A 12214-nucleotide genomic window follows, 5' to 3' on the forward strand; every position below is an offset into this window, starting at 1 on the left:
CATGGGAGAGGCTTATGAGTTTTAATATATTTTCAACATAAAAGTTGTCATAGTTGCCACAGCAAAGTAAACACTCTCCCTCTGAGGTTAGAAAGTGAGTGCGAAATTCAGAGCTTGGATATCTGTTGAATATCCAATATCTTTCAACTTCGCAAGACAATTATATTTTATAATTTTTTTATAACTTGGACAAAAAAAAAAAAATCACAATGGACAACCATGTTCAATGTGAAAGTAATTTAAATCTTCTGGCGTATCTGGGCATACTCAATAACGCAAATTGACGTTTGCTGGTCACGTTTACATTCATCTCGTGGCACACGACGCAACGCAGTCCTGCCCGACCCACCTTCCTCTGTAAACGGTTTTGACCGGCTCCACCGCCAGCGCCGTGGCAACCAGGTCATCAGCGTTGTGCCGACGCCCGCTCACAGACAGCAGCCCCTCGATCTTCCCAACCACAAACACCAGGCTGCCCTGAGGCGGATGAGGGGAACACACAGAGGGTTGGGTGAGTGAGTGATCGAGTGAGTAATGAAGTGAGTGTGCGAGTGAGTTAGTGTGCGACCGAGTGTGCGAGTGAGTGAGCGTGTCCTTACCGGGCCTACGAAGCCAAGCAGGCCTGTACGAGTGAAGGCAATTTCTCCAATAGGCGCACCAGCCTGGTTCACAGGGATCACCTTAACGACAGAAACACAGCAACACACCGTTTACTAGATGATTGATATATTTGGTTTGCCATGGTTGGACATAGTTTGGACGCATTCTGTCCCCTGGGTTAGTGTCGGTGTAACATGATAATGAGGGTATAATATAATAATATTGGATGTGTCGTGACCATACAAAGCATGTAGAAAAACAGTTACATAACTGAGGCAAACTCAGCCTTTATGAAGTGTGTTTGCACAGATCCAGGTGGATATGGGACTTAAACCAGTAAATGATAACTGGCTATATCTGGAGGACGATAACAATATTTTTATCCACTTTATGTTTCCTGGAATCTATTTTTTCTTACAGTTGAAATATTACCTGAGGTTAGCTGCTCTATGTGCAGAGACTCTTTTGCTAGCAGCAAAATACTTTAAATAATGAATGCTTTATCGGGTGTTTTCAGTTGGATTGTTGTGTGCACCTTTATGAAAGAGCCTTTGCTGGCGTGTACCGACCTCAAAGGTGTTCTTGGTGACTCCCGGCAGGCCGTAGTACATGGTTCCCCCAGCCCGGGAGTTGAGCACGATCTCCCCGATCTCGTCTGTCTTACACAGCTGGGGAGGCCCGTCCGGTTTCACGATACACATGAGAGCTAACACACACACACACACACACACACACACACACACACACACACACACACACACACACACACACACACACACACACACACACACACACATACACTTAAATTAGAGTAAGGTAAAACGAACAGGAAGACAGCCCAGCTCGATCAAATTGATGGAGGAAACAAGCGGGGGTGCATGTGTGTGGGGCTTACCACCAGGCATGACGTGGCCCACATCCTGCACAGTGAGGGCAGAGTTCTTGTCTTCCGTGTTGACCCTGATGACGCTGTGGCTCAGCCCAGCCATGGAGAGGATGGCCCTGGCTGGTAGGGGGGCCCCACGGGCCCCGGGTCTGGAGAGCGCGGAGAAGAGACGTGAATAAACGACACACAGGACAGGACAGTGCCCCACTTTATCCAAGATGAGAATCGGTTCTCAACCGATTTGGTTAAGGAGCGGTTGATTAATGAAGATGCAGTGGCTAGGCTGGGAGCTTGACCAACCAAAAAGGTACCGGCTTCGATCCTCAACGCCCGATGCGTACCTCTCTAGGCATCCTTGAGAGATATGTCTAACCCTTTAATCACATGTATCTCAATCTAGCTCCTTAATGACATGCAGCCATTACCACGTGAGGGATACAGTCTGTCCTAAATGACTGAAGTAGTAAAGAAATACTGAAGCAATCGAGGACTGCCTGGGTATGAACCCAATCATGCTTTACATGATGGGCGATTAGTACCGCACGGTATTGGATGAGAAGCTCCCATTAGCGGTGCACAGAAGACCTACCGGCGTATGGCCACGGTCAGGGCCTCAGCGGAGGAGGCACATGGACAGATGACCTCTGGCTTCAGGCCGTGAGCCTGGAACACGTTCAGGAAGGCGTCGCACGACGACACAGACCCTGGTCATACAACAACACACGAGGGAACTCTTTAAAACAACAAAGTGAGGCATGAGTCATCCAGAACATCTCATTGCACCAAACACCTTAGTTGTACTCTCATAATGGATCAGTTGCAGCATCATTATTTTTTATGGTTACATTTCTCAATCGTGTTGCCGCAGTGAATGTTATCCAGTTGCACCGAACCACATTAAATTAGATCTATTTGAAAGCGGTCCAACTTGGAACCTTTTTAACTTGGAACATCATTTCCATGGCATTAGCATATGCTGTCTTTCGCATCACCTTACCTGCCAATTAAAATAAGGTAAACAGAACTAAACTCCTCAAAGGGCAGTAAAAAATAGCACACAGGTCTTGTATAGGGCATAATGATGTGTGTGTGTCTGTGTTTGTGCCCATGGACCTATGTGTGTCTATGGGGGTGTGTGTGTGGCTATTGGCGTGTGAGTGTGTGCGTGCGTGTTTGTCTCAATGGGCGTGTGTCTGTGTGAGCCTATGGGCCTATGTGTATGCGTGCGTCAGAGGACTCACAGGGGTTGGCTCCGTCAGCCACGATGAGCATGCGTATGGAGGAGAGGTTGGTGTCCTTCTGCTCCCGGTGGGCCATCATGGCCCAGTGGAGGTCTCTGCACTTCACCAAGGCCACACGTGCTGCAGGGAGACCAAGGGAAAAGTGCATTAATGAGTGGTACTGGCCACTGGTTTATGAGGTATTCACAGAGTATGTGTGGATACCCATTGTTATTGTATAATAATACAATTGTATTGTATTATTGTGCATTTTACAATACTTCTTGTACAAATAAATATTTTAACTAGATTTTATGTCAAGCACATAAAAATGTAAAAATGTACAAACTTTTGTAGGAGAGAGCGAGAGTGAGAGAGAGAGCTTGGAATAGAGTCCTACCTTTGTGGATGTGAACTCTTTGGACCCAGGACATGGGGCAGGCCTTCATGACAGCGTAGGGCACAGAGATGGTGTGGATTCTGTTCATGACACTCTGCAAATCAAACAGACACCGCTGGTCAAATGTGCACTGCAACACACCACCCAGACATTAAACTATAACACATGAAGTGCAGCTCAGTTGAACCGGTATATCAAGACTCACGGTTAAGACCCCATGCCACAGGCCCATGTCCTTCTTGCAGTCCAAGACGTTGACCAGTGTTTCCCCTGAGGAAGGACACCATTAATATTAATCTATAGATATTAATTGATGAACCTGCCTTGAGTGCTTTCTACTTAATTTGCCAAAGTCGGTTGAATGATATTCTAAATGTGTCCCTGCTGCTTAGCTGCTACTGTGAAGCTTAGCTGATCTTCACAAAGACGAGAGGAGGCTAATCTAACATTGGTTCACGAAGAACTACCGTAAGAGCCAAGTGAGGGGGAGGGATAGGTAGACGGATAAATAAATAAGGAGGACAAAACTCTATGGCAACAGCCATCTTGCAGTAGAGCTCCAGGAGATGAGAAGGGATCCATTATTGAATTGATAGCTGCTCTTAAACTGTAGGAGAACATGTCCGTCCCGCACATCTCAGGGCAGAGTCCTTGTAATGCGTCATCACGAGTTGCCTTTGTATTTACATTGTACCCCGTGTGATCTGTTCAAATAAACTGTCTACGGTAAATGCTGTATATGGGTAGCTCTCTATTGCTGGGTCCTCATGATCTCAGAGAGGCCTTACCCTCGCAGTAGTTACAGGCTTGTGTGAGTGCCTGGCAGTGGGTCAGCATGGAGATCTTGGAGACAGCCACACCCATAACAGTACCCTCCTTCGTGGCCTTGTACTGAAAGAGGGATGATGAGAGAGTCAGAGATACATTCGACTGGAGAGAAGGTCAGAGTCACCCTTAACCATCCTAGAAGAGCGGCCCTTGACATGTTGGGAATATTGGCATTTGAGACATCAATTAGTAATTAATGAAAGTCCAGCCGGGTAAATTGCACTTGTACAGCCCTGTTCCAATCTGAAAGGGCTTCACAGTATCACACTGCTACAGAACATAACACATGAAGGAGCCCTCACCTCTATGTAGGCAGTGTCTGTGTTGGCAGTAGGAATGTGGGGCTGCCAGTCCTTGGAGGGCTTGGTCAGGTACTTTGTGTCCGTCACCACCCACTTCATCCTGGGCCATCCTGAACACAACAACACAAACAACCAAAAAGTGTCAGACACAACATGGGAGATGCATACGCCTCTGACGCATCATTTCAATACACAGACGATAAATGATGAAAGAGGAATATTTCTAACATGGGAATACCAGTGTGATATCACCTTGAAAAAACTAACCGCTGAGCCATCACTAATGAAATTCCACAGCCGGCTCATTGATTCACCCACCCACCCCCACAGGCAGGTAAACCAGCCAAGATACACAAAGCATTTTCCCTTCTTAAGTCGCTCTAATGAGTCCCAATGAATCATGATGAGGGTGCGCTCAGTATTTTGTGTGTGTGTGTGTGTGTGTGTGTGTGTGTGTGTGTGTGTGTGTGTGTGTGTGTGTGTGTGTGTGTGTGTGTGTGTGTGTGTGTGTGTGTGTGTGTGTGTGTGTGTGTGTGTGTGTGTGTGTGTGTGTGGGGGGGGGGGGCCGGGGGGAGATGACTCTGCCTGAACTTGCTGACCTTTAAACTGCATGATCTCTCCGTTGGGGGTCTTGGGGAGTCCCTTGAGACACACCTCGCTGGTCAGTGCCAGGCCCACCCCACAGCTGCCCAGCAGGAAGCCAATCTGCTGGCTGCCCGAGTCCTACGGCGACAGAGAGGGAGAGACAGACAGATGGATAAACTGTTACAATCCATATCCCAACTGCAGTATGATGAATGTCTTTCTTATGAGGGTTATGGAGGCAGTTATTCGCAAAAAGAAGAGATTGATTAAAAGTGCTTTTGAGGTACTGTTAGATAAAAGAAATACAGATTAATCTGCTATCTGACAAAGGGTTCATGCAAGCGGACAAAGTGAATTGACATTAACTGGTTCATTAACGTCGTGCCTAAAGCCAAATGACTTAAAACTTTAGTATACATCTCCGATCTTCATGCCACTCAGTGGTGTCTGTGGTGTGAACCATGTACCTGTCGTGACAGTGGAACCTCAATGGGTACAGGGATGACCTCGGCCAGCAGGCAGCCGTAGAATGCCACCCAGAGCATCCCTGGGTCACTGTTGGGGTACACCAGCGCCACCTAGGAGAAAAGCACATAAATTCTCATTGTGGTTAAGGCCCACCAGCATTTTTCCTGATTCCGTTGAGAAATCAGCTCATACTAGGGCTATCAAAGCACGTTTCCAAAAAACCACACACACACACACACACACACACACACACACACACACACACACACACACACACACACACACACACACACACACACACACACACACACACACACACACACACACACACACACACACACACACAAGTAGCAACCCTGGGTTGGACCCTGACTCTTACCCGGTCTCCAGGTTTGAGGACGGGCTCTGCCTTGGTGCCCAGCTTGTTCAGCAGTGTGTAGGCCAGCTTTAGACTGCGACTCCATAGTTTACCTAAGGGACAAATTCAAGAGCATTGGTCACCGCTTTAGTCATTGCTATGTGATTCAAAAAGGAGCACATTGATTTAATTTGACTTTACTAACAACTTTAGAAAAGTAATCATGAGCAATTGCTCTCAAATGAAGCCATTGGGAAATAAAAAAAAAAAGACATTTTCTTCAAGCTGCTGTAGGCTGGAAGGGGAAGTGAGACAGATTCTGTTACTAAACAACCAAAAGCTTTTTCTAACGAATGACTAAAAGATTACAATTGTTTTAAACAAACAGTACTCAAACAACAGTGCGTCAGAGTGGCGGTGCAGCTCACCATAAGTCAGGGTGTAGAGGGGCTTGCCGGTGATGTCCAGGACGCTGAGTGCGGGGCTCTTGGCCTGCGTGGCCCCCCAGCGTGCCAGGGAAGCCTGGAGGGCTGGGGGCCAGTTGCTGACCACCCCGAGGGGCTCGCCCTTCACCGGGATGATCTGACGGCCCTCCGGCTTGGGGGTGTTGGGGTCTGGCTGTTGCACTGGACCACCAGACAGCAGAGAGGATAAAGAGAAGCGGGAACAGAAAGCCTGTGAGAAAATACCCCCTCTACACAACATAGTCGTTAACTGTAGTAGAGTATAGTTTAAAACTTAAATATCTCATATTATATTATTTAGACAGATTATAGTATAGCTCAGTCTAAAATCAAAGTGAGGGGAAGGAAGTATGCATACAGGCATTTGTATGTAAAAAAGACGTAGTATGAGTAGATATTTTCACCAAAGATAGAGCACACAAACATACACTTCATACCTTCTACAATCTCCTCCGAGTCGTCGAGGAAGAACTCGCTGAGTGGGGGTCTCTTCGGCCGCTTGAGGGTGTTCAACAGCTGCTGGATCTTAGTGGACACCCTGCTGTTGACTGGCACGCCTAAACAAACAGCGGTAACATCCATATTTAAGTCACTACACCCGCACGCAGGCACACACACACACACACACACACACAGGTTCAGGAACACAATCACTAGCAGAAAGGATTGGAAAGGGTTTGCTACGACTTTGGAAGAGGCATGGACAGTTGAGAGTTTGCAGCGTGGCACAGACGGAGACCAGAGAGCTAGAGGGAGCGCAACACATCTACAGCAAGGACACAGGACAGACACACAAGGCACGAGGGCGCACACAGATGGGAACAGTGGGAAAGAAAGGGAAGCTTGACAGGATCCGGTCGGCATCCCCTGCCCTATGCCCGTTTGATGGTTGGTATTACCTTTTCGCTTTCCTTTTTTATTAAATGAACAGGGGGGTAGGATTAATGGTACCCAAAAAAAGAACAAAAACATCCGTTAGCAGCATCAACCACACAGTAGCCTGGAATGAGGATAGTGTTGAGATCCAATGGACATGAGCAGAACAACACACCTCTGAACTGAATTACACCACAATGCTGTCAAAAACGCTCCAAAACGTACAAACAAAACAGGATGAATAGATACGCACATGAGAACATAGTGACATTATGTACTAGTTATTGTATTCGAAGGAACCAAAACTAAATTGTACAAAAAGTAAAGTAAAGGAAATGGATCATGCTGATGCTCTGCATCGTTGGCTTGATACCAACCAATCATTTCAGGGTGTAAGACTTGGTATTGGCAATGTGCATTTTGCTTCAACATCTGTGTTTCTTAAACCCACAGTGAAAAGTCATCATGTTTAGTGGTGGTGGTTGTTTCAGAGCAGGAGGGATCGACTGTCAGACGGAACTGCATTACCCCCATCCATTAATGCTTTTAACTTAAAGATTTTGGACCGTACTTGAACTTGGATGGACCACAACAATATCCATTTATGAATGACAATTTTGTGCAGACTCCAGACTACTGATTACTTAAGGAGTTTGGCATCCTCACAAATGAAGATGACTGGGGCTTTTAGTCCACAAATAAAACCCATTCGATAGTAAGTAAGTAAAATGTGGAAATTTAAATAGTTGATGGAACAGTGTATGCAACCTTGGGTTTGAGAAATGCGCTATATAAATGTAACTTGTTATCATTAGTATTCTGTATGTGTATGGCAGGTGTCAGCATGTGTACGCCAGTGTGTGGGTGTAGGTGAGCGTGCGTACCATCAGCTGTGTTATCCAGCATGCTGCAGCGACTCTGTCCCCGGCTCATGCCCTTGACAGCAGGGGGCAGGTCCAGCCTGGAGCTGGAAGACGTAACATCTGGAGGAACACTGTTCTCTGGGGGAGAGGGAACAGGGAACCATGTTCAACATTGACTGGGCTCTCCAGAAGACCAACGATGCTGTAACTAAGGAAGCGTATTTAACGATATGATTAAAGATGAGATATGCTTTATCAATCCCAGACGGTAAATTAAAGCGTCACAGGAGAAAGTAAGTACGGAACAGCAATAGGAATTTAAAAAAAAGATTAGCGGAGAGAGTTGAGCAACAAAAAACAGCATATTTAGCATTTGAAGCATCAAGAACTATCGCTTAAATTGGTAGCACAGTAAAGTAGCCCATTGTGCATACGATACGAGCCTATGAAGCACGTCCAACGAGCAGCATTTCTCGGGGGGGGGGCAGGTACCTATCCGCAGGTGGGCCAGGACGTCGACGATGGCGGTGGAGGGTTGGGGCAGGGGCTGGATCTTGGGCTCGCCGTGGGAGAGGGTGGAGGAGGCGGAGGAGGAGGTGGAGGAGCCCTGGAGGGAGCGGTTGATCCAGTAGTCGGGGCTCTGCAGGCTCTGCGCCAGCGCCACGCTCAGAGCCGCCTGCCGCCGCAGCGAGCCCTCGTCCTCCGACGCCGAGGACGTGTCTGGTTGGGGGGAGGAGAGCAGAGGGGGTGGTGCTGTCAGGGTGGGGCTCTGTGGGAAAGCGCCGGATGCTTCTGGAAGGCCCTGCACCCGTTTGAAAAGGTGCCGTCGGTTAGATTTAGGAGCGGTTATTTGAGTAAGATGTTTTAGAAAACGGCATAGCCAGCCGCCGGGTCTTAGCGTTTCGTTAGCTCTGAATCCTGATTGTAGACCACGCCCGGCTGATTTCTGACCAATCAGGGGATGGCTTACGTGATTGGTTCGGGAAACCCATCTTGCCTGTCAATCACAGGTGTGTGAAATGAACCACTTCTCAAAAGACGGAAAAAGCTCCTCTTTTAATACAAGATAAGGAAAATATGATTGTTTGCTTTTTTAAACAACTGCCTCAACTGAAAAATGGATGGTTATGTCCCCCGGAAGCATGCAAATATCCACATTGTTCTCTGACATCAGGATAGGTGACACAATCATACATTTAAAAACCCAATGAGGTGTACCTGGAGGTGTGCAGTTTTCCACAGGAGACTGGACAAAGGCAGAGCGTCTCTTGGTAGGCATGGGCAGACCCATTTTCTCTTCTTTGTGCTTGGCCAGCGCTGCCTGCACCAATTCTGTGTGGATGTCTGTAAGAAAAATAAGAAAAAGCGACTGTTTATGTATGTGCGTGTGTGTGTGTGTGTGTTCCTGTGTGTGTCTGTTCATAGGACTGGGCGAGTGCATTTTGATATGCATTAGGTTCGGAAGGTGTATCGGTAGGTGTGCGTTGCATTACCTGATCTGTAGCGGTCGTCCCTGGTCCCTCCACTGCGGTGACCACGGTGGCTCCTGGGAGCCGAGGAGGTAGAGGGCCCCGGGGCCTCCGGACTGGGGCTGGGCTCTGCACTGTGCCCCGGGGTGAGCTGCACATCAGGCAGAGACAGCTCTACACCTTGGGAGCCACAGAGAGAAACTGAACATGCTGCTCATAGCAGGGATACATCGCCAATGCTACTGTAATGGAATAGGTTCAAGTACATTAAAGTTTGTTTCCCTTTGAGCGCCAATTTGTTATGTGTTGATTCATGACTGGTATTGTACATCTTCTGGTTCAAATCCTACTACAAACAAATCTCATTAAAGCTGAAGAAATGTGACAGAATTTGAATTTTGCACCAAAACATTTCTTAGATACACTGACAAACTGTATTGAAAATGAGATTCATTGACCAGCAAGGCCCACTCCAACAAATCAGAGTAATTCAGAGAAAGAGCACAACCCCCGGCTGTCAATCAACTTTGTGCATGCGATCCAAGGCTAGCAGAGCTTATTGAACATATAGCTTGCTAGCTAGTAGCAGTTGCTGGTTGGAAAGATACTTCTTGGTAAGATAAACATAGCTGGGAAAAATAATGCGGAACCTCGTTGTGAAATGTGAGAATGGAATATACAGTATCTGCAGTCCTGCTACACTTGTCAAACTCAATCACAGTAGACTGAGTCAGTGGTTCGATGTCAATATATATTTGGTGCCCAATTAAAATCAAAACAAAACATTTGCACCCATTGCAGCTTCTAATCAGATTATACTTCAAAACTTTTTATTTTTCTTGACATGTTCACAGACTGATTCCCAAAATGCTTATAAAGTAAATGCATTAATTTTGTGTCGACTAAATAGTAAGGGAAAATTAGAGAAAAACGAAGTTTAATGACAAATGTAACACACAAAGAGCTGAAGAAGAGTTAAAAAGCTGTAAGACAAAGTCGTTAGAATGTGCCCTAGATTCTAGGAGGCATGCTTTTTGCCAACTATCAGAAGTGAAAGGAGGTCTAGCTGAATCCTGCACAGATGAAGGTCATGGAGGCCCATGGAGAACCAAAGGATAGGAGGTGATCATTCAGCTTTAAGCCTCCCAAATACCAGCTCCGGCCAGAAGAACGAGCCATCATAGACGAAATCCCTCAACCATGTTCATTAAAGAAATAAAAGCCCCGATAGTCCAATGATTGATCAGGAGAGAGAGAGAGAGAGAGAGAGAGAGAGAGAGAGAGAGAGAGAGAGAGAGAGAGAGAGAGAGAGAGAGAGAGAGAGAGAGAGATACAAAGAATAATTTTTTTGCAAAATAAATAGAGATTCATTATTAAAAGGCGACGCTAGCACTAGGGTGGAAAAACATAGTCACAGATAATGAGCCATGATTTATCCTTGAGGCAATATGTAGAAACATAAATCTAATGCACATCTCTGCCACAAGATGGCAGACCAAAGCCATTGGGAAAAGTAACACACAACACAATCAGTTTTTAACTTTGTAAAAATATCTAATGTTTCAGTAATGAACAATCATGATTTTTAGACTCCCGTGAAACAATACAATGATGCCAATATCTATGTACACCACCAGATTTATCTCAACAAAACTCAACACAAAGAATACAGCTGGACAGTGTAGGGAGGGGAAGATGACTCTGGGGAGGGAGTGAGTCTTACTTGTTATGTGAGGGATGTAGGGGGTCAGTAGCCTGGATCTCTTCTTCTCATATCCCTTCTGGGTGATGTCACCTAAGAAAGAAGACAAAACCGCACTATTTGGTCAGTCCGAGCAACAAACTCACAAACTGTGTGCGTGTGTATATGAGCAAACACACGTACTCATATAAATTAACCCAGGCAGACAGTTGTTGCACAGAACCAAAATGACACACACACACTCCTTCGGCGAGCACATTTCCAGGGGGTTGAGTTATAATAATCCTCTTTGGCCAGAGTCTGGTTAATTGCGATCGGTGGTTTAATCCCCCCCCCCCCACACAGGCAGTAGATTAGACCATTGTTTTACTGAGCATAAGCTGTAGCGGACAACATGACACGAAGCAAGGACACAGACACACAGACACACACACCCCGAAAACACGATTACTGTACTGGCACTGACACTCAAGCTGGTGGAAAACAATAGTGGGGAGATAGCAGGTCGCCCGAGAACAGCTGTGGGGCAGTCACCAGAACCCTGGAGGAAGCCATGACACGCCGGTTGACATGGGAACCCTGCCTGCCTAGGAAGGGGTGACGCTGGCAGGGGTGATGGGGTTGTTGGGGGGGAGGGGAGAGACCTGGTGGGGGGGGGGGGGGGGGGGGGCTTGTCCTTGGACTGGCCAGAGAGGGGCAAACGAGGAAAGTCTGCTGAAATGCAAATACACAAGCAGGGAATGGTGTTGGTGTGGAAAAGGGTACACACAGCAGAGCAAAGTGAATTTATTTACCCAAATAAATAATACGGATCTGCCGACAGTACACACACAGACAACCTATGTTCTCTCCCTCTCCAGTAGTCCCTGCCTGCCCCATTTTTGTGCATCCATCTTTAAAACATCTATCCCTGCACTACTGTTGAGCTCCCCCCCCCCCCCCCCCCCACAGACAGCAAGTCAGCGTGCGAGCGAGCGGGGAGAAGGAAACAAGAGAACGAGAAAGCGAGATAGCAATACAATAGAACAAAAATCAGAAGGAGATAGGATTGTCAAATAGGTGTGATTGTGTAAGAGAGCCGGAGTTGGGAATCAATGGCAGGTTTCCTCGATTCAGGTGCATTCTAGAGGCTATTGGAACGAGGCCTTGGGCACAACAATATGACAATCTAAATCTAACCACACAGACACACA

At 46.8% G+C, this 12214-nt stretch overlaps 1 protein-coding gene across 5 annotated transcripts in view; it reads right to left on the bottom strand.

Annotated features, from left to right (window-relative positions):
• The window catches only part of dip2ba (disco-interacting protein 2 homolog Ba), a 57190-nt gene that overhangs the window by 14825 nt on the left and 30151 nt on the right, over nt 1–12214 (bottom strand). For 3 of the 5 annotated variants that reach the window (XM_030347973.1, XM_030348131.1, XM_030348219.1), the window contains exons 2-22: nt 11043–11114; nt 9344–9499; nt 9069–9194; nt 8343–8570; nt 7872–7988; nt 7011–7022; nt 6549–6668; nt 6076–6273; nt 5669–5760; nt 5289–5399; nt 4836–4959; nt 4237–4346; nt 3895–3997; nt 3312–3376; nt 3107–3200; nt 2728–2847; nt 2076–2190; nt 1496–1635; nt 1170–1306; nt 600–680; nt 350–477 (exon numbers count right to left, since the gene is read on the bottom strand). In XM_030347973.1, coding sequence (XP_030203833.1) covers nt 350–477; nt 600–680; nt 1170–1306; nt 1496–1635; nt 2076–2190; nt 2728–2847; nt 3107–3200; nt 3312–3376; nt 3895–3997; nt 4237–4346; nt 4836–4959; nt 5289–5399; nt 5669–5760; nt 6076–6273; nt 6549–6668; nt 7011–7022; nt 7872–7988; nt 8343–8570; nt 9069–9194; nt 9344–9499; nt 11043–11114 — 2449 coding nt within the window. The remainder of the gene's footprint in view (nt 1–349; nt 478–599; nt 681–1169; nt 1307–1495; nt 1636–2075; nt 2191–2727; nt 2848–3106; nt 3201–3311; nt 3377–3894; nt 3998–4236; nt 4347–4835; nt 4960–5288; nt 5400–5668; nt 5761–6075; nt 6274–6548; nt 6669–7010; nt 7023–7871; nt 7989–8342; nt 8571–9068; nt 9195–9343; nt 9500–11042; nt 11115–12214) is intronic. The other 2 variants (XM_030348192.1, XM_030348048.1) reach the window with 1 other exon arrangement.

Source organism: Gadus morhua, chromosome 1 (genome assembly GCF_902167405.1).
Source record: "Gadus morhua chromosome 1, gadMor3.0, whole genome shotgun sequence".
NCBI lineage: Eukaryota > Metazoa > Chordata > Actinopteri > Gadiformes > Gadidae > Gadus > Gadus morhua.